At 45.7% G+C, this 27,169-nt stretch overlaps 2 protein-coding genes across 4 annotated transcripts in view; one reads left to right on the top strand and one right to left on the bottom strand.

Moving 5' to 3' along the window:
- The window catches only part of SCLT1 (sodium channel and clathrin linker 1), a 165,434-nt gene extending 161,497 nt beyond the window's left edge, over positions 1–3,937 (bottom strand). The window contains exon 1 of one of the 2 annotated variants that reach the window (XM_083173905.1): positions 3,052–3,937. The gene's annotated coding sequence lies outside the window, so the exon portion shown is untranslated. The remainder of the gene's footprint in view (positions 1–3,051) is intronic. The other variant, XM_083173895.1, reaches the window with a different exon arrangement.
- Positions 3,310–27,169, top strand: part of LOC146060561 (UPF0462 protein C4orf33 homolog) — a 43,967-nt gene continuing 20,107 nt past the window's right edge. The window contains exons 1-2 of one of the 2 annotated variants that reach the window (XM_083173925.1): positions 3,310–3,556; positions 18,750–18,930. In XM_083173925.1, coding sequence (XP_083030051.1) covers positions 18,750–18,930 — 181 coding nt within the window. In that variant the 5' untranslated portion in view covers positions 3,310–3,556. Of the gene's footprint in view, positions 3,557–10,916; positions 11,050–18,749; positions 18,931–27,169 lie in introns of those variants that run through there. The other variant, XM_083173917.1, reaches the window with a different exon arrangement.

The raw sequence follows: 27,169 nt of genomic DNA, 5'->3' as shown, positions 1-27,169 counted from the left end.
TCATCAGCTGGTCACTAAATCGCTTAGTGTGTACGGAGCTTAACTCTACACCTCCCTCCCCCCTCCCAGCCTAACTCTAACTATATACTATCCTACCCACACTCTACCTCTTTCTATACACCCTGCATGGCCAAATCTTAACTATACACCCCCCCTCGTAGCCGAACCTTAATTATACACCCCCCAGTAGCCTAACCCTTACTATACATAACCCCATAGACTAACCCTATCTATACCCCCACCTGCAGCTTAACCCTATCTATACCCCCACCTGCAGCTTAACCCTACCCCTCCCCCTCCCCACAGCCTAAACATAACCATACACTCCCCTCTGCAGCCTAACCATACTCCCCCTTAGCCTATAACCCTAACCATACACACTCCATGCAGCCTATAACCCTAATCATACACACACACACACACCCCACAGCCTATAACCCTCACCATACACAAACACACCCTATAACCCTGTGTAAGCAGCTGTGCTGGATACCCCTCTGTTGTCTATGGGTGCCCTCACGATAATGTATAAATGTTGGAAATGACTGATCAGGAAAAGGGTTATAGGGGATGAAGGGGGGGGGGGGGGGGGGGAGTTGGCAGAAGTTTTGCCTAGGGTGCCAAGAACCCTTGCACCGGCCCTGGATGGCAATCATACATTTGGAGGGAGCTCTAAAAACAGAGCATTGTGTCCCTCCTGGAGAGGGTCATGTTTGGATGTATGTTCCCGGGGAGTGCCCCATCCAGTGGGGCTGCTGTTAAGGCCCCCATACATTAGTCCGACTTGTCCTAGGGACAAGTCGGACCTGATTTCCCTGGGAGGGGGAAGCATGATTAGGCACTTGAGCTGCAGGAGGAGGGAGCCGTGCGGGGGACGGCAGCGGGCGGGGGATGCCGGCTAATTGAGAGCCGAGCAGGGAGAGGCTACATAGGGACCCGGGCAGGAGGAAGCTGTTGCAGTGGGGTGACAGTGGGAGGCGAGCAGGGAGAACTTGATGACGCTGGCTGCCGGGCAGCGCCGGGAGGAACAGATAACTTGAAAAAAAAAAAAAAAGCCCATAGAGATGACTAGCAAGCCATTGATTGGCTGAGAGAGGTCTCAGCCAATCAATAAAGAAGAGGATTGGAGTAAATTGCGCTGCTGTTTAGATGATTTTAATATCTGTAACACATAGGCTGTCTGGAAAGAAATGAATTATGGACACACTGTTGCTTTTAGAAAAATATTTATCACAAATAAATAAAATATAGTACATACAAATATACAGCATATAGAACAAGACAAATTTTAAAAATAAAGAGAATGGGATCCCAATCAATTAATTATAGTAGCTTTGATGTAATATCAGCAGCAATTTTTCACTGATAGAATTAATGAAAGTTATTCTCCTGCCATTTGATGAGAAATATGTAAAAGAAATCAGGCAATGAAACAAAGTTCCAGTTTAAATAGAATAATATCGCTTTCGAAGCTGGTTGGTAACTTATAATAGGTACAGTCACAATTTAGATAGTATGCTCACCCGTATGGTGGACCTCGATCCCCTGGATGTATTGTGGGGAAAGGGAAGTGGTGTGCAGTAGCTGATGGCCGGCGGCTCAGATGGAGGGAGAACTGCGCTTCAGCTAAAATGTATGAGTGCACCTTGCAGTAAGTCGGGATGAATTTGGCCCGGTAGGAAGTATTCAAACTGCTTGGAGTGTGAGGTAGCTGGCAGCTTGTCGGCAGATGGAATTCTCTGCTTCTACTGTGGGCATGCACTGATAAAACACTGCGGAGTTCTCAATCCCCTTGATGTAGTGTGGGGAGAGGGACAGGGCGCAGCTGCTGATGTCCGGCGGCTCGGGAGATGGAGGGGCCGCGCTTCAGCAGGATGGTAAGTAAGTGCCTGTCAGATACCTGTTAGCAGTACACCGCGAAGGTCTCGATCCCCTTGGTGTGACGTGGGGAGAGGGACAAGGTGCAGTCGCTGATGTCCGGCGGCTCGAGAGAAGCGAGAGCCGCACTTCAGCAAGATGGTAATAGGTACCTGTCCAAGTACGCGGCTGTGCTTGTGTGCAGTCAGGCAGCGTGGGGCGGCTAATTGCCGGTTGTTGGAGAAAAACTCACGCTTGTACGGAGAGGCAGGAAGGAGAATAGGTGTTGATGATGGGATCACCGTCACAGGTGAATAGATTGCGTCAACGCGTTTCGTTCCGTAGTCTGGCTGGAACTTTATCAAGACTCGTCTTGATAAAGTTCCAGCCAGACTACGGAACGAAACAACAGAAGTTTCACACGCTCCGATCCTGCCGGGTGGCAAAATGCTGCACGGCCAAAAGACGTACCGTTCCCACTCAGAATAATGGACAGCAATCTGTCCTTTCATACAGGAAGGTCACGGCGCGGCCGTCGGATCTTACCACTGCAGAGAACGGCTGCTGTACTGTGGCTGTACCGTCCTGACAGGTCAGTGTGTGCTGAGGGCCTTTCATACACACTGGTCGTTAGGTGTGCGGTTTTAGCTCTCCACCGCCACCAACAGCATCGGCTCACAAAGCAGGTGTATGTGAAAGGAACAACTGTCAGGCAAAAAGCTGGACAAAAGTGTGTCACGGTCCGACCGCCGGTTACAGCCAGATGTCACCACTTGAAGGGACGGCTGCCGGGCTGTGGCCATCCCCACCATTGTAAACTTCTGTGAGTGGCACGGCTTCTTGGCCTTTCTGGGTTTTGCCGCCCGGCATCAGCAGGAGCATGTAAAAACAGCCCTTAGTCCCCGCTTGTAGCCACAGGTTGCCTAATTTCACTCTGACCAGATGTAGGAAGCAGTCATAAGGGAAGAGAAGTGATAAAGTGCCTAGTACTTTTAAAAAGGGACAGTTAGGAGCTGATTGGCCAGTGATAAAGTACCAGGAATAAAGTACCCCTCACGTGTGCCCCAGCACTACATATGTACTGCGGCTAGGATGAGCTGGGCTGGCACATGCCCCCTGCCCCAGTTACACAAAATATAAGCGTGGTGCACACACGGGAGCAGAGGCTGGTCTAACAAGAATAAGAACACGTACCTGGTGCCGGTGTGCGGCGGGCTGTGTGCCGGGGGTCACCAGGTAACTGAAGCTACTGCTGCTGATAATGGCACAGCCACACACTCCATCCCGGAAGCCGAAAGCGGCGCTATGGTAACCATGCACGCTCCGGACCTTGCAGCAGCCAGTCACGAAAGCTGCTTTAAACTTAGCCAATCGTGGCATAACTGCCGTCTGTAACCACTTTGAAGACGCATAAGAGAAGAGCTCTGATTGGCTTCTCGAACTAGTTTGACGGTTGTATTACTTTTGACCGTCCACGGTGCGGAAGCTGTGTCGGGCGCCGCCGCCTGTGTGTGCTGTTTGCGGCCGTCACACCCGCTATGAGTTCCGCAGCAGCACGCTGTGTAATATATTAACACCCGCACCTATGTCCCCAGTGTAGCCGCCGGCTGCGGTCCTGACACGTCACCGGGCGCCCGCTCCTGTCTGTTTCCGCTGCCGCTCACCACTGGAAGGGCCGGGGCACCGCTGCTTCCCTGAGGTAGGGGACGGGGCGCGTTATCCTGCACTGTCACGCGCTGGGGAATATTATTGTTCTATGAAACAAATAAAGAGACCTGTCATAGCACACCCTGACCGCGATCTCCGGCATGGATAGTATAAACCGGGACTAAGTAAACATCGGACCAAACCCCGGGGGTGTCTTGCCTGGGGGGATGCTTGTGATAGCTTTCACCAGGGACATGGGAAAGGGGAGATTACGGTTCCGGTGTTTGCTACATATCCGGACCATACAGGAAGGCTTTATTCTCCCTACTTCTCTCCCTGGTGACAGTCACAGGGAGAGCCCCTCCCCCCCTTGCATATGTTGACAATAAGCTTGTGTCGACCTAAGGTATGTTGACCCTTTGTAGATTGTCCACTCACTGACTGCATGGTAGTTGCTATATTGTAGTAGGCTAAAGGAAATTTCACGCTCATGGCGAGGAGCAAGGCCAGGGGGGCTTGCTCCTTCACTATCCACTGGTTGCCTTCTGTAACCAGGTGGTGAGCTGAGCGAGCCACTATGCCCAAAGCGTGGCCCCTTGTACCGGCCTTGCTCCTCCTCTCTCCACCCCCTCTCCTCCCCTGTCACATGACAGGGTCCCTTAGCCCACTTGAATTTAGTAGGGATGGCTATAGTTGCCTATGCCTCAATGGTTGCCATCGATGGCAAAAGTACAACTGCCCATCGACAGTGTATAAGTGCAATGGATGACCATCAATGTTTTAACATATCGAGGGTCATCCATTTTCTTTGATTGGCTGTGGGCCACTCAAAATACGGGGCGGGGCTTAGCTGTTTTCCCAGCCCCTTGTTGAAAAAAGCAAAACTAAACTATTTGTTGAAGCTTGACACTGATGGTGGGAAACCATCTGGTAATAAAGTACCAGCCACTTTATCTCTTTACATAGCTTAATAAATCTGTCCCTCTAAGTGATATTGCTCACACTATCGTCCAGTGTGTACACTCAATATATTTAACGATTTGTGCTCCCACATGTCATTTACGATTTTTGATATAGCCAAGGGCCTTCATGATATATATCACACTTCTGATTAGAAGCTGGAGGACTCACTAGGCTCAATTGGACGCTGGTTCAAATCCCCCACCTTTTTCAAGTGCCGTTATCGATGCCCTATCATATCGGATCTCTATAGAGACACCAATTTCTTTTACGAATTTTAAAGATTCCATTAGATCGACATACCGCTCTTCTTGTATACTCCTGAGGAAGTCTCTTCGGAGATGAAACGCGTTGGGTTCTGTCCTTGCGGTTATACATCAATTGAATTGAATTGGAATCAAACAGATGTCTTCTCATAATAAATGTTATCGATTTGTATATCCTTGTATCATTGTTCACCTTAACCTAATACTTGAAGGTGGTTGTACTTTTAATAGCGCTCACACGTGTTTACTGTAAAATATTGTCAATACTCAGTGTTGCCGGGTGAGTATGGAGATGAAGGAGGGGAGGAGGGAGAGGGTGAGGTCATGGTGTGTGTGTATACACTGAGTGGCTTCCCCCCCAGTGATGAATGCGATCATCACTGTCCATACACACTGGGCATAGTCGCCCAGTGTGTATGGACCTTTAGAATTAGTGTATTGAGTTAGTTTAGTAGCTTTAGTATGGATAAACATCCATAATTTCTAAGTAGAATAAAGTAATAGGTGTCTTTTAGGACATCAGGGAGAATTATAGGTTCATAGTATACCGCCATTGGGGTCTGGGGCACTGGATACACATTCTTTGGCATTATAAATTGTTTCACCATCTGACTGTCTTGACTAATCTGGTTTGTCAGATGCCAGGAGAAAATGCTTCCTTTCTCAATACGTACTACCAAATTTAAAGTTTAACAGAGGACTAATTATGGTCTAGGGCTGTGTTTCATTGTATGGCCTGGTTCCTTCCAGTGAAGGGTAATCTTATTGCTATAATACCATTATATTCTACAGAATTGTTTGCTTCCAGCTTTGTGGCAGCAGTTTGGCTGAAGGCTATTTCCTGTTTCATCATGACAATGTTCCATGCACATTCGTCAAAAATTATTTACCAAGATTTGTGTTAAGGTGCCCACACACTAGAACGATTTTTGGGCCAATTGGCCGATTTCCGATAAATCGGCCGATATATCGTCCGATGTTTACCGATAATCGGTCGAAAATCGTCCGCTTTCTGTCCGATGCGCGCTCCCATGGATCTTTAGCTGAATCTTCTGATCTTACGTGCTGCACAAAAGATCAGAAGATTTAACCATAGGAACACACACGGGATCTTAAGAAAAATCTTTGGTAAAGACGTGCGCTTGCCTGAAATCTTTTGTCCAGGACGGAAAAAAGATTTCAAGGCTAATTTATGCGCACATCTTACGATCGCAGATCTTTCTAGTGTGTGGGCACCTTTAAGGCCCCCATACATTAGTCCGACTTGTCCTAGGGACAAGTCGGACCTGATTTCCCCTGCAACTCCCCTGGAGGGGGACACACGATTAGGCACTTGATGTGCCAAGGTTTGCATATGATAAATCGCATGGATTTATCATATGCAGTCCCCGGGGAGCTGCAGGAGGAGGGAGCCGTGCGGGGGACGGCAGCGGGCGGGGGATGCCGGCTAATTGAGAGCCGAGCAGGGAGAGGCTGCATAGGGACCCGGGCAGGAGGAAGCTGTTGCGGTGGGGTGACAGCGGGAGGCGAGCAGGGAGAACTTGATGAGGCTGGCTGCCGGGCAGCGCCGGGAGGAACAGATAACTTGAAAAAAAAATGCCCATAGAGATGACTAGCAAGCCATTGATTGGCTGAGACCTCTCTCAGCCAATCGCTGATTGGCTGAGAGAGGTCTCAGCCAATCAATGGCTTGCTAGTCATCTCTATGGGCATTTTTTTTTTTCAAGTTATCTGTTCCTCCCGGCGCTGCCCGGCAGCCAGCGTCAAGTAATCAAGTTCTCCCTACTCCCGCTGTCACCCCACCGCAACAGCTTCCTCCAGCCCTGCGCCATATGCAGCCTCCCCCTGCATGGCTCTCTATAGCCGGCATCCCCCGCCCGCTTCCGTTCCTCCGCACGGCTCCGGGGCTGGGCTGCACATGAGATTTGGCAAATCTTATGTGCAGCCCGTCCGACCTCCCGACCCTGATCCGATGCGCACGGGACCGCGCATCGGATCGGAGGGGATGTTTACAAGTGCGATTTGGGCCGATTTCACTGCCCGATTCATCCGAATCGGGTGAAATCGTTCCCATATCGCATAGTGTATGATGGGCCTTAAGACTTTGATTGGTCTGCTCAGAGCCCATTCATTGTTGTGCTAATTTAAAACACTGACTATGAGCCAGTCCTTATTGTTTATCACTAACTGAATGCAAATATTGACTGTAACCTCCACTGGGGCAGAGACTGATGCAAATGGTCAGATATCTGTAAAGCGCTGCAGAATATGTGTGCGCTATATAAGAAACTGTTAATAAATAAATAGTTACGTATTAGTTCTTACAGGGGAACATTAAAAGCCGGGTACGCACTGGGCGAAACTATGGGGTATATTGAGTTAACCACGGTACATTATCGGCTCCCTTCCCGCTAACAGCTAAGGATGGGTGTGGGTCAGCACCCTACCTGTCGATCCTGGCTGCTGTGATGGGCACGGGCCATTTACTGGATGGGTTGCTGCTGCTTATCAAGGATTTTGTATCTTTTGCCACGGGCAGTCAAAACATAATTCCTCAAAAGCGCTGTCTTTTCGGGGTGGATGAGGCGAGAACACACAGGTTTCAGTGAACCTGTGGGTTTTGAATGGGGAAATTCTTCTCTACGGGCGATTTAATTTCATACCCCGTAAAATACATATTGCAATCACTGTTTCATTGCACCTAATAAATACCCCCCTATGGAGGACATGTATGAAGAAGCACTATGTGCCACATCAATATTTGCACATGTTATGTGTTGTAGTTACCATTGCCCCATATATGTTATGCCAGTGATGTGTTAAAAATAATGGGGGCACTATGTGCCCCTGTCATTGGCACTGCTAAATAAAAAATTACGTGTGTCGGTGTGCCGTAAAATGTATGGTTAGTGGCATTCACCTTTCCAACAGCTATTGATTCTGGCACTGCCCCTGGCTGTGGCAGCTGCTAGGCATATATATATATATATATATATATATATATATATATATATATACAAACACCAAAAAGAATGGCACTCCGGAGGCAAGAATACAGCATATAAAAAGCGTGTATTAAGAATTCAAGCTTTCGGGGTTTGATCCCCTTCGTCAGGATACACTACAGCTGTAGTGTATCCTGACGAAGGGGATCAAACCCCGAAAGCTTGAATTCTTAATACACGCTTTTTATATGCTGTATTCTTGCCTCCGGAGTGCCATTCTTTTTGGAGTTTGTGTATGAATTTTTCATTGGGCACCGGGGCCCGCTGTTTATGTGCTTCCTTATACATTGAGTGCCGGCAGATTTGGATTGTCTATATATATATATATATATATATATATATATATATATATATATATATATATATATATATATATATTTAAAAAAAAAACACAAATTGCCCTGCGGCAGCCGTCCCATGCTCCGGCATCTGTTGCAGTTTAAGAGTCGCCGGCCTGTGTGGTCCGGCGGCTGTGCAGGGAGTCAAGTACAGGGGAAATCTTGCGAGAGGTCGGTAGCTCTCGCGAGATTTCGCCTGTACTTGACTCCCTGAACAGCCGCCAGGTGGGTGGGCAGCACAAACCGGCTGCGGGGGCCGTATACAGCCCGCCGGTCAGAGGTTCCCCACCGCTGCTCTAAGTTATGTACAGATCTTGCAATACTTGTGAAATCTTGTACATGCCCCTGGAGTTGTCCAGAAAGTAAAGGCCTCCATACACTATGTGATTTGGGGCCGATTTCACCTGATTCCAGATTTCTCTTTCCCTCCATCTCTTTCTCTGTCTCCCTCCATCTCTTTCTCCATTTCCTCTCCATTCTCCATCTCTCTCTGCTTTTATCTCTCTCTCCCCTCCGCTTTAATTATTCATGTTTCCAGTAGGTTCTACATGCTAGAAGAGGGTTGGTTGTGTCGGGTTGGGATTACATGGGGGGAGCCCAGAAATATCATTGTACAGGGCCCCAAGATTTCTGTTGCCGGCCCTGAGGTCAGGTAGGTAAGTATGATCTATTCATGCTGAGTGGAGAGCTTGGGTAAAGCTGGTACGTATGGGGTTGTCCATGAAGGGATTTTACCTTAGGCAACAACATTGAAGGTAATTTCAGATTTAGTATTTTAGATGTTAAAGGGAACACCCAGAGAGACTTCTCATGGAGACAATAGAAAATGGACAGTTTTTAATGGATGGAGAAAATGATAAGCCAAAATAATAAGGAAATTAGCACATATTATAGATGCCTCCGGCTGTAGCGAGCCATAAATAGGCCCAACTTACACTTACACTATAGTTCTGTCATTTATCTTGAAGCTGCTCACATTTAAGCTGTGACAATCAAGAACAGCTGACAAATCTTAAAGACAGTTATGTCACTAACTTCTGTTATTTAGGTTGTGTGTCTATGTAAATTACCTCTGACATTTCACACTGACCTTTACTATTAGAATGTAGAGATTTTATTGTTGGCAGACCCACATCTCAGCATGAAATTAAACAAATAAATTATTCATTGCCCTCTTCTCTATAGCACTTTCTACTAATATTTATCTATCATTCATGAACTAAAGTACTTGTTTAAATCCATTGTTTTAAATTCCACTCAGTCCTTGCAGAATGTGTAGAACCAAACTAGCAGTAGTGGTAGTACAGCCGCGGCATAACAATGAGCTCTGTATCGTGCATACATATAGTCAGGCATATTCTCCTGAGATTGTATCTGTATTCAGTAGTGATTATTTTCTCTCTTTCAGTAACATTTAAACAGTATAATATCTAAATTGCACATGAAAGAAAGATTTTAATTAATCAAGAGATGAAGCAACTGTTTATTTAATTGTGCTCAGTACGGCATGACAGACAAATGTAATTCGTACGTTAGGTATATAGCATTCCAGCTTAGCCCGGGACACGTATAAAAGTGCTGGACTGCCCTGTTTGCCTGTTAATATGGCTACAAATGTAGAACCTGGGACTGCTAAACAGATTTGATAGTTTGAATGCATTTGGCAGGAATTTCAGTGACTGAGACAGATGAACTTGCTAATATTTCATGAGTACCAGTGTCTTAATGTCATATGCAACTCCAAGGGAAAGACATCATCAGCAAAGGCAACATTGGGTAGTACTGCAAACTCCAGTATAGATAGATTCATGCATTCATTTGAAGTACAAGGCAAGATCAGACAGAGCATCTGCAGATCAATTGACTGCAAATTACAACCTGTGGAGCAATCAGCCAGTTCCATCAACAGCCTGATGAGAACTTCACAGAGCAGGATATCAAAGTTGGAGTGCGGAGCTTAAATCACTTATCAATGAACATTTGTGAGTTGAATCTGCGGATCTGAATCCTATCAAACCTTTATTGGATTTTCTGTACATTTATTTATATAGTGCACACGTATTCCGCAGCACTTTACAGAGAATATTGGAATCAGTCCCTGCCCCAGTGGAGTTTACAATCTATATTCCCTTCCATATGTACACGCACACACATTCATTCTAGGGTTAATCTTTGTTAGGAGCCAAAAAACCTACAAGTATATTTTTGGATTGTTGGGGGAAACCAGAGTACTCAGAGGAAACCCACGTTAGTACGGGGAGAATATACAAACTCTGCACAGTTACTTCAGCGATGTGAGGCAGTAATGCTAACCATTACACCATCCATGCTGCCCTGTACACATATTCATCATTACTGCCCCTCTAACCCTCTTTGTTCTGCCACATTATAATCTCCTCTGAAGAATACCAATTTATACAATACCCCCTTCTGTCATCACCATGCCCCTCAATTACCTCTTCATCATCATAATAATAATAATGAAATAATGCCATCTACAGGTATCCTCCAACCTCTTCCTCCACCATCATTCACCCCTCAATTATGCATCATCAGCAACCCCACAGTTACAAATTATTAACTCCTAAGTAACCTGCCATCCTATACTTAAAATCCCATTCACCACAATGCTTCTCATTTAGATGGATGGGAACTGATCAGCAAGTCTGAGTACCGTATATACTAGTATAAGCCGACTTTTTCAGCACATTTTTTATGCTGAAAAAGTACCCCCTTGGCTTATACTCGGGTGTATACAGTAATTGGTCCTTCACTCAGAGCCGGTGGCAAGGCCTGGTGACGCTGGGGCCTGGCGGAGGCTGATGATGTTGCATCCTCTGTGCTGCTGTCGCGCTGGCCAGAAACTAGCACGGAGGCAGAAATGGAGGACGCGCCAAGTGATGCCGGGCAGGAGAGTAAGGAGCAGCCAGTATCGGGAAGCAATGGCTCTGGCACTGGGGATCATGAGCTGCCATGGTAAGTGCGGAATACATGCAGCGCATACATACCCCATGCAGCGTCAGCTCTGCAGCAGTCACGCAGCCCCAATTACCTGGGACCCTCTCATCTCTTCCTGATTAGTGCCTCCCTCTATATGGACTGTAATTACATATTACACTTCCCTTCCTGTCACACGCTTTACTTGGCTGCTCATCCTGTAAGATTCCTGCCAGCTGGGGAACTAAAATGACAGGAGACCCAGCTGCAATTATGGGATGAAGGGAGAGGGGGACTTGCCCCTAGACCTTGTACAATGTGTCTCAGTGTGCCCCTAGACCCTTTGCATTTCCCACCCTAGGCTTATACTTGGGTCAATAAGTTTTCCCAGTGTTTTGTGGTCAATTTAGGTGCCTCGGCTTATATTTGGGTTGACTTATACTCAAGTATATACGGTACTTCTATACCACTGTGAAGCCTGAGCTTGTTTGATCATACAGGAACTGGTCTGTGCTCAGTTCTCTGAAGCTGGGTACACACTGGGCGATATATCGTTATGGATATGCACGATACTGATATTGTTAATAATGTGTTGTGAACATCGGTCAGTGTATATGCTCAATATGCGGGGGTGCGCATCTTTAATAACCTTCCCTGATCTCTGTACATGGAGCTCAATCTGCCAATATCAGCGACTGCATGTACAGAGCAGAGGGCAGGTGATGTCACTGACTGATATCATGAACGATATCAGTCAGTGTATATGCACTATATCGTTCTCCAATGGCACCGCCGATGTAGTTAATTCACTTCCTAGTGCACATCATACAAATGTCCTGGTTCATGGTGGGAATGCCATAGTCAGAGTTTGTTTAACCTAGCCTTAACTACCCTACTGAACGTAAATTAACACTTCGGCAATATTACATAAAACGCTAGGGGTTTATTTTCATTTATGAACTTATTTATTTATTATTTATTTACAGTTTCATATATAGCACGGCAGATTCCGTTGCGCTTTACAATTGGAAACAACAGTGATTAAACAAACTGGGTAACAACAGACAGACTTGGAGGTAGGAGGGCCCTGCTGCAAGCTTATAATCTATAGGGACATAGGAATGAAACACAAGGACTTATAGCAAAGAAGCTATGATGATTGGCTTCATTTGACCACAAAAAAAGTCCAGAATGAATAAAATATGGAGATTCTACTACCCCATTGGTATAACTAAAGCAGGGCTGAGGAATCAAAAGCAGTTTTAGCCTCAGTTAGAGTTTGTAAAAATGTATTGACCCTTTGGGTTAGTAAGCGTAGTTCAGGAGCCATTTTTCTTATGGTTTGTTTGGCCCAGTGGGTTTATATGGTCCTCAACCTGAACCCCCTGTGCATTGTAGTCACTGTCAGCAGTTTGCTTTTGCAAACCAATCAGGCCCTTAGGGCCAGATGTATCAAGCTTCAAAAGTGATAAAATGGAGAGTGATAAACAACCAGCCAATCAGCTCCTGTCTGACATTTTTCAAACCCAGCCTGTAACATGGCAGGTAGGTGCTAATTGGCTGGCTGTTTATCACTCTCCATGTTATCACTTTTTGAAGCTTGATACATCTGGCCCTAAGTCTGTTGAGGGAGGGGCAGTCATCAGTTATCTTAGCCTTAAAAGCCAGGGTGTTGTGTAACTTGGAGCAGCTACTAGCATTGAGCAGTGTAACCTGTCACTCCCCGGAGGAAAAAGTGTATAGTGAAAATGTTCCGCGGGCAACACACTATTGTGTGCCACTCAAAGAGGTAAAGGAAGAACAGGAAGGAGAAGGGTGGCTTTAAAGAGCACAGACTAGAAAGTGCTGGGATGAGGGAGACGCACAGGATGGACAGGTACTAGGTAAGGTTGGCCGTTACTATAATTTTTACTCTTTGTGGCCTGGATGTGGCCCTGCTGCTGCAGTCTGAGCTGTGCAACTTCAGCCCAAGGCCATTGAAAATAGACCGCCTGCTGTGCTGTACTGTATGTTGATGAATATATTAATATAAAATGGGTAGTGGGATAATCAATAGGAATTCCTACCAGCCCATAGAGAATGAATACATGCCAGATAAATCACTTACAATAAAATAAAAAAATGTGATGGTTCAAAATTAACCAGGACTGTAGAGCAGTCTACAGTCCTGGTGGCAACAAGGAGGAGAGGGTGGATTTAAAGAAGCATAGTAGAAAGGCACATAAGAATATCATTACACAGAACTGAGGCACACATAGGTTTGAGATTACCAAAAAGGAGCAGACCAGATGGGCCGAATCTAATTCTATATGTTTAATTTGCCAAGACCCCAATTAGTGTTGTGAGTTTATTCTGACTGACTGAGGTGAATATTTTTAGTCTATTACACATTTTGTACATGTTTTCATTTAAGGAAATATCTTCTGTTTAGGTAATGAATATATGTTGTATGGTATATAAGAAAAGCATTTGGTAATGTAATTGTAAAAAGTTTGTGAGCAAAAGACATCTTGGTTAAAACAGATAAGGAATTCCTTGTGATAGGGATGAAGCGCAATAAATGATGACACTACAGCCGGCTTATTCATGAGGGAGAAACACCACCTCCTTAGGATTGCAATTAGAAAGAATATATGAATAGCTTGGCGCAGAATATCATAAAAAAATGTGTATATAAATTGTCAATTTAAAAACAAATTTTATTATATCACATAAAAAGACCACAGCAATTGAATCCGAGTTTTCTTTGAACCCGGTCAAAGTGACACTTTTATGGACGCACTTGCACTTTGACCGGGACCCTGACCCTGAAGCCATCTGCAGTGGTGCCGCAGACTTTGACCAAAAAGCATAGCCCACCACAGCTCCAAACCAGGGTGAGGTATTTTGGTCTGCCAGGCCTTAGAGCAACTATGTTTAATGGCCTGGAAGTTGAGCGGCAGATTTTAGCTCACAAAGGAGTGCATGTGTCAGTCATCTCTACGACGACTCAGGCCAGGAAACCGGTGACTTCTACACATTACAACCACATTACCAGCACATTTGGAGGAGATATGTGGGCTGGTGTGAGCAGTTGAAATTTTCACCAGCAGAATTTAAATTGGACCACTTCCTTTATTTTCTGCAATCTGGTTTGGAGTTGGGCCTACGTTTGGGTTCCTTTAAGGTACAAGTTTCGGCCCTCTCAATTTTCTTCCAAAAGAAATTGGCTTCCTTGCCGGAAGTCCAGACTTTCCTGCAAGGGGTGTTGCGTATTCAGCCCCCCTTGTGTATGGCCAGGAGAAGTCGTATGTTGGAGGGTTCTGGCAGCGGAGGCGCAGCAATGCAGCCTACGCAGCGTGATTTGGTCAGAGGTCACACTGCGCAGGCCGCACGCCGGGTCAAGAACTAATGCTGCCCGGCATTAGTAATCCCGAAATCCCAGTATTGGACACTCTAATACCAGGATTTAAATCCTGGACATTTTGGGGCCAAATCCCACCGATCACGGGATTCGCCACCCTACTCCCAACATTCAAAATAAGGTGGCACTACCACCTCCCCGAGCTCTCCTGAAAAGGGGATGGGGCATTGGCAAAATGGTGCTTTTTGTGAATGCCACAGTTTTGAGACATGCCTCACACTTTCATCACTATGGAGGCATGCCCCCAGTCCCTCTGTCTCCAGTAATTTGACAGAGCCGCAACTGAAATAGGGCAAATGCCCTACTGCGACACGATGGCGGGACAGCTCCCCAAAAACCAGGAGAGTTGAAAAGGTATGTTTATAATATAATTATCACTTTAGGAACAGTGACACTCACTGTTGTTGCTGCAAGTTCATCTGTTATCTTGTAATGTTCTTTATTATATTCTACATGAAGGACAGGAAATAAGTGGTGGTGTTCCTCTGTTATGCTGGCTGTTCACACTGTGTATGCTACCACACAGCTATCAGCCAAATCACATGCACTGTTACTTGCTGACACATTTCCTGCTATCTGTTACTATACTTGCGAATCAACATCACAATTTACAGCAGTTATGTAGAGTTTCATATACTGATGTTTTTTGTTTGAATTCTGATTCACCACTCTCACATAGGGGGCAGGTATAGTAGGTGATGTTCAGAAGGCCGATAGCCTTTAACACCTTTATTCCTGCTAAATCCCTGTTAGATTGAGTGACAGGTACATCTGAAACCACTGCATTAACGGACTATACAATGCTTCAAACGCTTTTTCTCTCCTTTGTACTATGCTTTTATTTTTAACTATCTGCTGTGCCTGGCATTGCTCGGCTAATTTCTTGAGATACAGTACTTGGCATTTCTGTATGAATGTTATGTGGACTGAAAGAAGAGTTTCTAGTATTATTTGCAAATTTGTAAGAAATGTATGTAATAAATTATGTATTTAAAAATAAAATGCTCTAACCCAAAACGTACTTACTTGTATACAAACTGTGCGAATTGTATAAAGGGACCGATTCAGGTCCGTTCGTTATGGTCCGAATTCGGCCCCGTCCACTGCAAACGAGGTGAAAGAACGGTTTTGGCAAGTTTCACTCCAGAGGGGACGGGCGGGTGCGGACACCGGGCTGGAGCAGGGAAACGTTTCCATGAAAACATTTCCCCTGGGAGTGCAGGCGGGCCGATGCCTGCTTAGGGTGGGTGGCTGACGTCACATAATGTTAGTGCCCGCCCCATGACATCAGCGCCCGCCCCCTTTCGTCCATCTCCGTCAGTTTAGACTGACTTTGCATGTGAGGGGATGTGTTCTCGTACAGCGGGTGTTCAGCAGGGCGGCGCTGACAAGTCTGAATCAGGCCCAAAGTACCAACCAGCTCACTGTCATTTTTTTTAAACCCAACCTGTGACACAGTAGTTAGGAGTTGATTGGGTGGGACTTTATCACTCTACACTTTTATCTCTCTCCATGGATGAAGCCCTTTACACCTTACGTAATATTTTAAACCGTTTTTTGCTCATTTTTGGCCCTTTTGAGCATTATCATTTGTAATATCCCTTAGTTTGTACGCGCAATATCATTAAGCACGCTGGCTCCTACGGGTCATTAATAATGTCCTCGGTAGTCTGTACATATAGCTCATTTTTACTGTATTCAAAGACTGCATTTACTGGGTGGGGATAGAATGATATCACTCAACAATAATGTTAACGGTGTATGCACTATATCGTTTGCCTGGGAGCTCAAGGAAAATTGAGATATCATTTTTGAATACAAAATCATCTAGTGTGTAACAGAAAGGGTCATAGCGCTGGTTATGAGGCGGAATTAACACATAAAATACATGGGATCAATTAAAAATTATTTATTATAGATGATAGATGAGGAGTGTTGAGATTTATTATCTGGAAGGCATTGTTCTATAGTGTCCTACTCAGAGGACACCTCTAGGAATGATACTTTTATGATTTGATATTTTATCCCTACATCCTCATTTATCATCTATAATCATTTTTAATTGATCTCATCTATTTTGTGTATTAATTCCTCCTCATACCCTGCAATGTCACCCTTTCTTTCTGTTGTTTACAAATTGTGGGACTGACTTCCCCACTCATTCACAGCAGCTTGGATCCAGAGCACATTTCTGCGCATGAATACCCCCTGTGGTAACTTTTGTCCATCTTCTAGTGTGCAGCTGGCTATACACTACACGATGGGCTTAATTCAGTACCACTCGCTAAGCAGCGGTTGTTTGCTGATTAATGAGTGGCTTAACTCCACCTGGCCGAACGCACATGCATATAATCGGCCATGCGCATGCGCAGAGTCGCACCATCAGTCCCCGGCGCTGAGGACCGTTCACTGCTGAATCACCCTTGATGTGTGTACTCAGCGATATCATCCAGGACAACGTGGACACTGCGGGTTGCCGGCTTTGACTAGTGCATACACACGATGAACAGCGGCAGGGAGAGCGGATTCTGCATGGCCCTCATTAACAATGTTCACCATCATCTGTACATGAAGAACAACTGAGGACTTTATTAACAACCTGCGGGATACTAAAATATATTACAAATTAGAACGCTCCAAATGGTCAAAATGAGCGATATCTGTTAAAATATCTCTTTTGTATGTACAGTATGGGTGTAGACACCAAAGTTTATAAAATATATATATACATACTGTAGGTATCTTTCTGGGTATGGATCGTTAGGTCGACACTCCTTAGGTTGGCACCAGAGGTCGACAGGCAGAAGGTTGACAGGGACTGAGACAGGATCCTTAGGTCGACAATGCAGATGGTCGACATGTATTTTTTTTAGGCGACCTTAGGACAGGGCCCGAAGGTCGACAATGCAAAAGGTCGACATGTATTTTTTTAGGCATCTATTTTTCTAGGCATATTTATTTTAGGCTCGCTGCGCTCACAATGCTATCCTCCCTCCATGCCCTAGTGGATGTTACGGCTTGAACTACCGCCTGTTCTGGAACCACAGTGGGGAATTTTTTAAAAAAAATCAACGTCCACTTTCTGTATTGTCGATCTTCTGCCTGTTGACCTTCCGGTGTCGACCTAAGGTGTGTCGACATTTCTTGTGCCGACCTAAAGACCGCAAGGTAACTCGGCGCATGGTAACGCTGACCTAATTGGATTGATCCCTATGCTTTAATAAATACCCCCCTCCCCCACTAAGTGTGTATCCATTTTGGCACAATAATACAACGGGTGTGAAAAACATCAGGGGTGAGATTTAATAGGATGAGAGATTCAAAAAGTGAGAGATTTGGTGAGAAATCTCCAGTTTTTTTAAAGTGGCAATCATTTACACTGCAAAACCAGTTTGATTTTGCAGTGTAAATGATTGCCGCTTTAAAAAAACTGGAGATTTCTCACCAAATCTCTCACTTTCTGAATCTCTCATCCTATTAAATCTCACCCCAGTTTTTTTTTACCATTTTTTTTCTGATGTTTCACCCATCAAAAATAAAAAAATTCTCATAAAAACATACAGCTTAACTGAAACCGATGCCCTGATTTTTGACGCTTTTGGGTATTTTTTTTAGCCTGCCTGTGGCAGGTAAAACAAAATCTTCAATGAGCCACAGCTTACACTGGCTTATCGAAGTTCATTGGATAAGGAGTGGTTGTAAAAACGCAGGTGATTCATTTAGGTTATCAGGGCGCTTATCTATCGTCAGCTGCGAGTCCTAGCACACAAAAACATGGCGTCTGTGTTGTTATGGTTGCAACCAGTCTGTGTGGCCATAGACCTACTGGAGTAGTCAATGTTTCCCATTTCTGCATATTGGCAGCTTATGCATATGTTAATTAGTTGCGTTGGCTCCGTTGTGTGTCTTTTTTTTATTTGTGGGCGTCAGCTTCACCTGCTGATATAGGGAGCTGTGTTGTCCAGTAAACCGCACTTGCAGCTGCATAAGCGTACATCTCTGAATGCCTATCCATATGCTGAGTCATTCCCATGTCTGTGACCACATTGCCCTTATATGTATGCTTCATAGCTGTATCAGTGTATGCTTGCACTAACGCTAACATACATCATTACACATACACACATCTCTTCATAGCCCACGCTACTATCTGTACACCCTGCCTGAACTATGTGGATATGCTCAGTTACAGAGGGATTGATATGAAACTTCGACATTTAGAATGAATGAGGTTCTCAATATCGATTGCCTGAATATCAATATTCATGATATCCCGACAGGGAAATGCAGACAGGTTGTGTGTGCCACGACAATGATTCTGTTGTTCTCTATTTAGATGGAATTTAGAATTGAACATGAATGGAACAGCAAACCTGTATCACATGAGCCAGTGACTATATGTCTGAAGCCAGCACGTGAAGGGCTACATATGGATGTTACTGCTCCGTTTTTCAATGACCCTCCTGCACCATCTGGCCAAGCTGGGGAGCCTTTCAATGGACTTTGGGACTATGAAGGTCTGTATGGTCGGAATTATAAATTTGGTGCATAGTTGTTGTTTTTTTTTGTTTGTTTATTGTTATTTTGTTTGTTATTGGTTTCTTGTTTAGCCACCTAGAACTCATTAAATATGCATTAAACCTTAAGCTGAGTGCACATTAGATGATATTCTCTATTAACGATCTACATTTATTACCTTTAGTAATTGGCCCAAAGTGTAGGAGCCCACAAGCGTGCATTTGGGGTCCTGTGTTCTTACCTTGCCCCTCCCCCTCTTGTCACATGCTTGTTAGAATTTCTGTAGACTCAACTACCAGAGGGTAGGGGGGAGGAGAAGACAGTTATCGATGTAGAACAGGGGTCCTCAAACTATTTTGCTCTGGGACCCCATCAGACAATAAAAATAATTACAGGACCCCAGCAAGTTACTGCAGAAGGTCATCACGTGACATGTGTAGTCAGCAGACAGCACATACATGGCAGCATTGTGGAGGCACAACATGATGGGAGGAGTCTAAAATAACAGACAACTGCAGATTTCTCAGCCTCATTGAATCACTGACTGATATTAGAAAAGTCATCAACCTGATGGTTTTCAACATGTAGTCGCGACCACACGCTGAGAAGGGATTCGGCATGAAAAGCCGGCGGTCGGGATACCGGCGTTCAAAATCCCAAACGCCGGAATCCCGAACGCCGAAATCGCCCCCCCCCCCCCCCCTTGCGGGCTCGCTGCGCTCGCCACGCAGCGGGCCCGGTGCCTCGCTACGCTCGTCACACTAATTTATTCTCATGGACACCCACGGGGGGAGAAAGTGTCGGGATTTCGGCGTTCGGGATTCCGGCGTCTGGATTTTGAACGCCAGCATCCCGACCGCCGGGATTTAAACTGCATCCCCTGAGAAGGTCGGGACCCACTTTGTGGTCTGGACCCACAGTTTGAGAACCGCTGATGTAGAAGAAACAATGAACACTGAAGCTTAGTGTAATAAGTGGGAGTCGCAGTGAGTAGGGAGTAAAAAAAGGCTGCAGTTACACGGACTGACCCCCATGTATGCCTCCCCAGCCATTGACCACCCTGCACCACACTATGGGGCAGATGTATTAAGCCTGAGCAAGAGATAAATGCAAGGGTGATAAAGAGAGATAAATGTCCAGCCAATCAGCTCCTTACTGACTTTTTTCAAACACAGCCTGTAACATGGCAGTTAGCAGGTGATTGGCTGGACGTTTATCTCTCTTTATCACCCTTGCATTTATCTCTTGTTAAGGCTTAATACATCTGTCCCACTGTTACTTCCAGAGAGTTCTGGCATAACACACAGCTACAGTCTCCAAACATAATTTATTTCCCACCTCTACTTATTATACACAACATCATAATGACAGACACTTCTGAAAATAAAGCAATTATAAAATCACAACCATGAAATGTATAGAAGAAAGAAAAATGGCACACATGGATTCATAGGCCGCATGCAGGGAAATAAAATACCCCTGTAGAGGAGAAAAGGTGAGGGTGTCATAAAGAGTACAATATTTTTTAATGAAAAGAACAAAAGTACTTCCAAGGATAATCTTTAAGGATAATAAAACTAAAAGATAAGAGCTATACAGATCAGGGGTGGAGGAAGAGATGGGGGGGGGGGGGGGGGGGGGGGGGTTTCACTGAGGAAAAACTTACAGAAAGAAAAAAGAGCACAGACAATGCCAGGGACACCAGCTGCTGCAGCTGTAACGCTGCACACTGTATGTGTCTGCTTAACAACTACCTGTAAGCATTGTTTTCTACTTTTGCATGCCTCCCAACTTTCTGGACGCCGGACCCGGAACACTGCTGATGCGCGCCGACATTTTCTGGAGGGGGGGGGCCTAATTTCGGGAGCATGGCCTATACTCACAGCTCGCCCCCATTTTGCCGCTATAGGGGCATGACCCAGAGGCTCTGTGAGCCTGTAGCCATGCCCCCAGCCCCCTGGCTGCGGGAATAGACGCTGTGCGCATGCGCACAGCGTCTATTCCCCGCTGCTTAGCAGCCGACAGGGGGGACTCCCAACAGCCCCCCCTCACCGCGGAACACTGCCACCCGCGGGTGGGACAGCGGGACAGGCCCTGATAATCGGGACTGTCCCGCTAGAATAGGGACTGTTGGGAGGTATGCTTTTGTAGAAAACAATGCTTTGCCCCTAGCAAAGATGCCCTATTTAACAAGCTACAATATAGAACAAAAGAATTTTGCTTACAGATGTGTCTTCTTCCATATTTGTATTACTGATCTATTATTCCTTTCCATGAACAGGTATAAGTATTCAGAGTGTGATCATCCAGGTTACTGATAGCAGTAGGCTCATTGCACACCTGACAAGCTTTTTGTGACACCATTAACTGTACTGTTGTTCAGCGTTAGCCGGTAGAATGATCATATGAGATTGCAGTGACATTGGCTCACCCCTCCTTACCAGCAGCTCAGTGACAATGTGGCTATAGCATAGCACCAGGAGGTAAAGTGAGGGAAGGGATATGTGTGTCACTGTCCGCACACTGTTATTAGGCTGTAGGTTGTCTCATTCTGCCTGACAGGTAAACATTAACGTTACTTATGATCGGCAAACAATTTATCAGCAGGATTTGTACTCATGTTTATTTTTGCATTGTTTCCTTCAATAAACCATGAGGCATTAAATATTCAGAACACTTGACAGCAGTGAAAAGCCATACTCTTATGTGTCCCAGTAAGAGCTCCATAATACTATTCTTATATTTGAATCAAGCCATTCATACTATACACCATATAAAATCCTGGGGGGAAAAGCAGGAGCATAATGAGCACAAAAATGTAAATGTCCCCACAACAATCCACCACCGCTGGCCCCCAAGACTGCCCATCCTCTCCTTGCCCCTGTACGAGCTGTGGGACCAGGATTGTAGTGTCTGTACTCGCTACTTTCATGTTAAACATTGACCTTTCTGGTGATTTTGGAGGGAATATGGCATTTTTTCAATCCCGGATTTCGAGATTGAAAAATGCTCAATCCCGGGATTCTCGGGATCCCGGGATTGGCATCCCTAAAAGAAAAACATGCCCTGTCCACCCGTTTAATCAACATGGCAGGGGGGGGGGGGTGGACATGGTCGGGCATCGACAAGGGGTGGTCGGGCATCGACAAGGGGTGGGCGGGCGGGCATCGACATGGGGGGTGGGCAGGCGGGTATCGACATGGGCGGGCGGGCGGACAGAGCAGCGCTGCGGGGGGTGCCTGCTGCAGCCCCGCAGATTACCTTACATAGGCGGGCTGGAGTGGGGCACATAGCGCTGCGGACAGTGAAGCTTGCAGGAGGGGAGGTCAGTGCGGCCGGAAGCAGTCACCTGTGATAGGCTGCTGTGGCCTGCGCAGCGTGACAGTCAGAGGTCACGCTGCGCAGGCCGCACGCCGGGGTCGGGAACAGCCTGGCAGCTTCTGAGCGGGTGCTCAGAAGCTGCTCGGCATTAGACTGCGCATGCGCAGTCTAATCCCGAAATCCCGGGATTGGATACTCCAATTCCGGGATTGAAATCCCGGACATTTTGGGGCCAAATCCCGGGATCCCGCCGATCCCGGGATTGGCCACCCTACCTTTGATGACTTATGAGTGTTAGGCGCCACTTATTTCAGCAGCAACGTACAATAGTGCGAAAAGCATATGCACCTATGATTACCCAAGACAAAGCAGATGAAACAACAATGCACCTAATGATATCCTATGAGCTCAAGACAAATCTATGGAGAATGGTTTATCAAATCTTAGAGACTAAGGGCCTTATTCAGATCTGAGCTCAGCACAAATTTGTTTGGAAAATGGGCAAAACCATGTGCACTGCAGGTGGGGCAAATGTAGTATGTATAGAGAGAGTTAGATTTGTGTTAGATATTTTGTTTCTGTGCAGGGTAAATACTGGCTGCATTATTTTTACACTGCAATTTAGATTTTAGTTTCAGCACACCCCACCCACATGTAACTCTCTCTGCACATGTTACATCTGCTCCACCTTCTGTGCACATGGTTTTGCCCATTCTCCGAACAAATTTGTACTGAGCTCAGATCTAAATAAGGCCCTAAGTACCAATTAGTCAGCTTCTGCCATTTTACAGGTTGTGCTACACGCTGATTGTGTTGCAGTGTCTGCATAGGTTGTGCTGATGATCACCTGATTCATTGTGTAACTGAAGGGATCCACCCACACAGAGAAGAAAAGGAGTGGTTGACCACACCTAGAGGCTGCCCTGTGGAGACATAGAGTAGGGGTTTATGTACAAAGATGGAAGTTCTAATTTAGATGGGATGCCTCTATGGGCAACCAATCAGATTCTATCGTTATCTTCTAGAACAGTGGTTCCCAACCCTGGTACTCAAGTACCCCCAACAGTGCACGGTTTCCAGGTCTCCACACAGAGGGGTAGATTTATTATAATAGTGCTAATAGTGCCGCTATAACACTTCCTGCTTCGCCTCTGTAGCGAGGCAAAGCAGAAGAGGAGAGCGACAAGATCTACTAAGATCTTGCCCGCCGAAGAGGGGGGGGGTTAACTCCCCCCTCCGGCGATGCCTCCTCCAGCTGACCGTGCATCAGTTAACACTGACGCGCTGTCGGCTTCTCCCCGGCCGGCTGGACTGTGCATGCGTGGGATCTCGCTACTCACGCGAGATCCCCAGCGCAGAGCCAGCAGCAGGGACAGCGCTGTCCCTGCTGTAGGCATAGGGCATCGCCGTCTGCAGCTGTCAAAGTCGATAGCTGCAGGCGGCGGAACAGTCAGCGATGCTGACCGTTCATAAATTAGGCAGGAGGCAGGCGCGCAATACAAAATATTGTAGCTGCGCTATGCCTCCTGCCCCACACCGCCGCACGTAAGACACCCGCTCAGCGGGTGTCATAGATCAGGGGAAGCGCTATCCCCTGCCATAAGGCATGGGGATAGCGCATATTCCCCTGATCATCAGTTAATAAATCTACCCCAGAATTACAAGTGAAATAATTAGCTCCACCTGTGGATCTTTTAAAATGTGCCTGAATAATCTGCACCTGCTGGGTGACCTGGAAAACATGCACTGTTGGGGGTACTTGAGGACCAGGGTTGGGAAACACTGTTCTAGAAGCTGCTAAATAAATTAGTAGAATTTGATTGGTTGCTATGGACAACATTCCATATTCAATAGTACTCCTGTATTAGTAAATTTACTCCATACAGTCCATGTGGGGTTGTGCAGTCAGAGCCCAGTGTGCCTGGAGGCCTGTAAGGGCTAGGAAGCCAGGGTTCTTAGCTGCATGAGACAGGGAGAACTCCATAAAATCAGATTTTTTTTTTGAAAAGTTGTGTCAGCCAAGCCTGGCCAAATCTGTGGAAATACCTGTAAGAAGCAGGCAAGACTTTGCATGCAGACTAGCTGCCTAATATAGTAAGGGGTCAAGCAGTTAGTTAAAGTCGCCAATGTATCGCAGCAGTGTTTGGCCATCCGATCCCCTGCAAGCTGCCCGGAACCTTCCTGCATGCGGTCCTTTTCACATGTGATGTATCGCATTCGACCCTTGTTCTCCGCTGCCAAGAGGGGGTTCTGAGTTGGAGGTCGGACTTGCATGCTGGTCCGACCTCTGATGCGCAGGGCAACGCAAATCGGTCCCAATGGAATATCAAAGGCATTCGATTTAGGCCGAATTCTTGCCCGATCCATCAGGAACTGGTGAAATCGGCTTAAATCGCTGTAGTTTATGGGGCCTGTAGGCATTTATGATTTGTTTTGTGAATACTGACGGTAAAGCGCCATTTTATTTATTCAAATCTGAAATGCTATGTGTGGAACTTTGCACCTAGACACACTACCACTGACCAATCTACAATGCCAATTACTGCAGATTTTCAGCTGTTATAGGCAGCTTCTTAACTTCATCTCTCTCTCCAATATTTGATACACCCCCAAGGCTTTCTATGCACTGTTCACTTTTACTGTGCATCAGTTTAGTGCTGTCTGGAGCTTTTATGTTTTTTTTAGGCCCATTTTTGTTTTGCCGGTGATGTCATAGGTAATAAGCGAACAGCGCATAAGATGTAATAATAGGTGACATCGAGAACTTGCAGGTGGATGCCATAGGATAGGCCAGAACAGAAGAGGGGATGCCCTGCCCTTGAAATCTTACCATCTAATCACTTCTAATTAAACAGCCAGTATTTTCCATCTATCATCATTTCCTCTAATCTGATGCTTTACCATCAAGCAGTACTTGTAAAAGAAATTTTCACTACATCGCTTTAATGAAGTTGGCACCAATAAGGCAGCTGACATAATATTTGTATGTCATGGGGAGCTTGCAGTGTGTGATTTGAGAACACCCATATTTGCGAATAACTTCACTTTAATTAGTAGTTCATTCATTCTGATAATGATTAAGCCACTAATTAACCCCACAGTGCATACGCTGAAATCTACAAATTGCAAATCGTTGACCTAAGTAATCCCTGGGTGTCTGACGCTTCTTCCTATGGTGCATACTGTAGTTTAGAAACCTTTGCTCTGACTGTTACTGTAGAGCAGGTATTCCCAACCACGGTCCTCAGGGCACACCAACAGTGCAGGTTTTAGTGATATCCAGGCTTCAGCACAGATGGTTTAATCAGAATCCCTCAGATACTAATTAAGTCACCTGTGCTCAAGCCTGGATATCTACAAAACATGCACTGTTGGTGTGCCTTGAGGACCGTGGTTGGGAATGCCTGCTGGAGAGGGACACAAGTCACACTGCAGTAACACAGTGTGCAACCTTTTCTATATCATGTGTTACAGGGCATAGCAGTACCTCCTTTATATTATATAGTACAGTAGGCACGGTGTTTGCCAACAACGTCAGCTTAAGTACAGGTTGCACAAAGAAAAAATGTCTAGATCAACTCTACAGGTAGAGTTGGGGCTGAATAGGTGAGTCACCATTTCTATAGAAGTCTCCTTTCAGCTATTTCAATGCTTTTTAATTGACACACACACACTCAAAAACCATTTCAAATATAACAAAGTTAATTAAAAAAATATATTAATCTGATTAGTGTTGAGGCATGAAAAATTCTACATAAAAAGCAGCAGTGCATAATGGCCATTATGTAGCTCTTTATGTTCACCATGTGTAAATTCCTATCAAAACTCACAAAAATTAAAATATTTTGGATTTGATATTGAAAAACTGAGATATCCAGAATTTGGTTGGTCAACAAAAATACTACTCATTGTTCTGGCAGCAGCAGCAGGACTCAGGGGCGAGCACAGTATACCCATCCCATATCACCAGTGCACTCTCTTAGTCCCAATCCCAAATATCCCCAAATATGCCCCTAGTGCTGAAACAGTGATAAGGACTGATTGTGCTCCCCTCTGGTGGGAGATTGTAGGTGCCATTGACAAAGATGACACAAGTCTATCACTTCCACTGTCTGTTACACCATGTTCCCACTCTGCAACAGCATCTAAGCAGAGTGCTATTCAGCACTACCTGGCATAAAAACAAAACTGTGCATGTGCAAAATAATCCCGGGATTAAAATACTGGAGGTATTGGGCCAAATGCCTGGGATCCCGTCTATCCCCGGATTGTCCTCCCGAACCATGACCCACTGGAGGGGGATCACTAAGCTGAGGTGATAAGTGAATGGCCATGAGAGAAACCAGGTTATAGGACATGGGGGGAAATTTATTAACATTCCACGATACGGCCAATCCTGGGTACGATTGATTATGACCGGCATCGTCTGTATTCCGGCAAAAATTATGAATCGTGCATAGGGCAAAATTATTAATCTGACGTATTCACATGATTCGTATTTTCCAATGCCGTAGCTGTTCATATGTATTCGTATCCATTTGTATTCGCTGGCCGTATTTATGGCCACCAAATACATATGGAGCGACAACATCACATGGATCAGTCAGATCTGTGCAATGCTGCCCTGTGTAAAAAAAAGAAAACCTAAAAAGCCAGCGTGCGGTCCCAATGCACAGCTATAACCAGCCGCAGGGTCATACAGCCTGGTCTTGGTAGTAGAAATATAGGGGGCAAGCACCAGACCCAAACAGCCAGGAGGTTAATGCCACAGCCGGTGGAAACTTTTTATACAAGTTCCCCCGGCCAAAGCATTAACCTCTGACTGGTCAACCCAGGCAGGGACCCTAGGGGAATGGTGACACCCCCCACCCCCAATAAAGGGGTCCTCCTTCTCTAGGCTACCTTCTATCCAAACTA

The sequence above is a fragment of the Crinia signifera genome, chromosome 1, assembly GCF_055691185.1.
Source record: "Crinia signifera chromosome 1, ASM5569118v1, whole genome shotgun sequence".
Lineage (NCBI taxonomy): Eukaryota > Metazoa > Chordata > Amphibia > Anura > Myobatrachidae > Crinia > Crinia signifera.
This window is presented reverse-complemented; position numbering and strand designations above follow the sequence as displayed.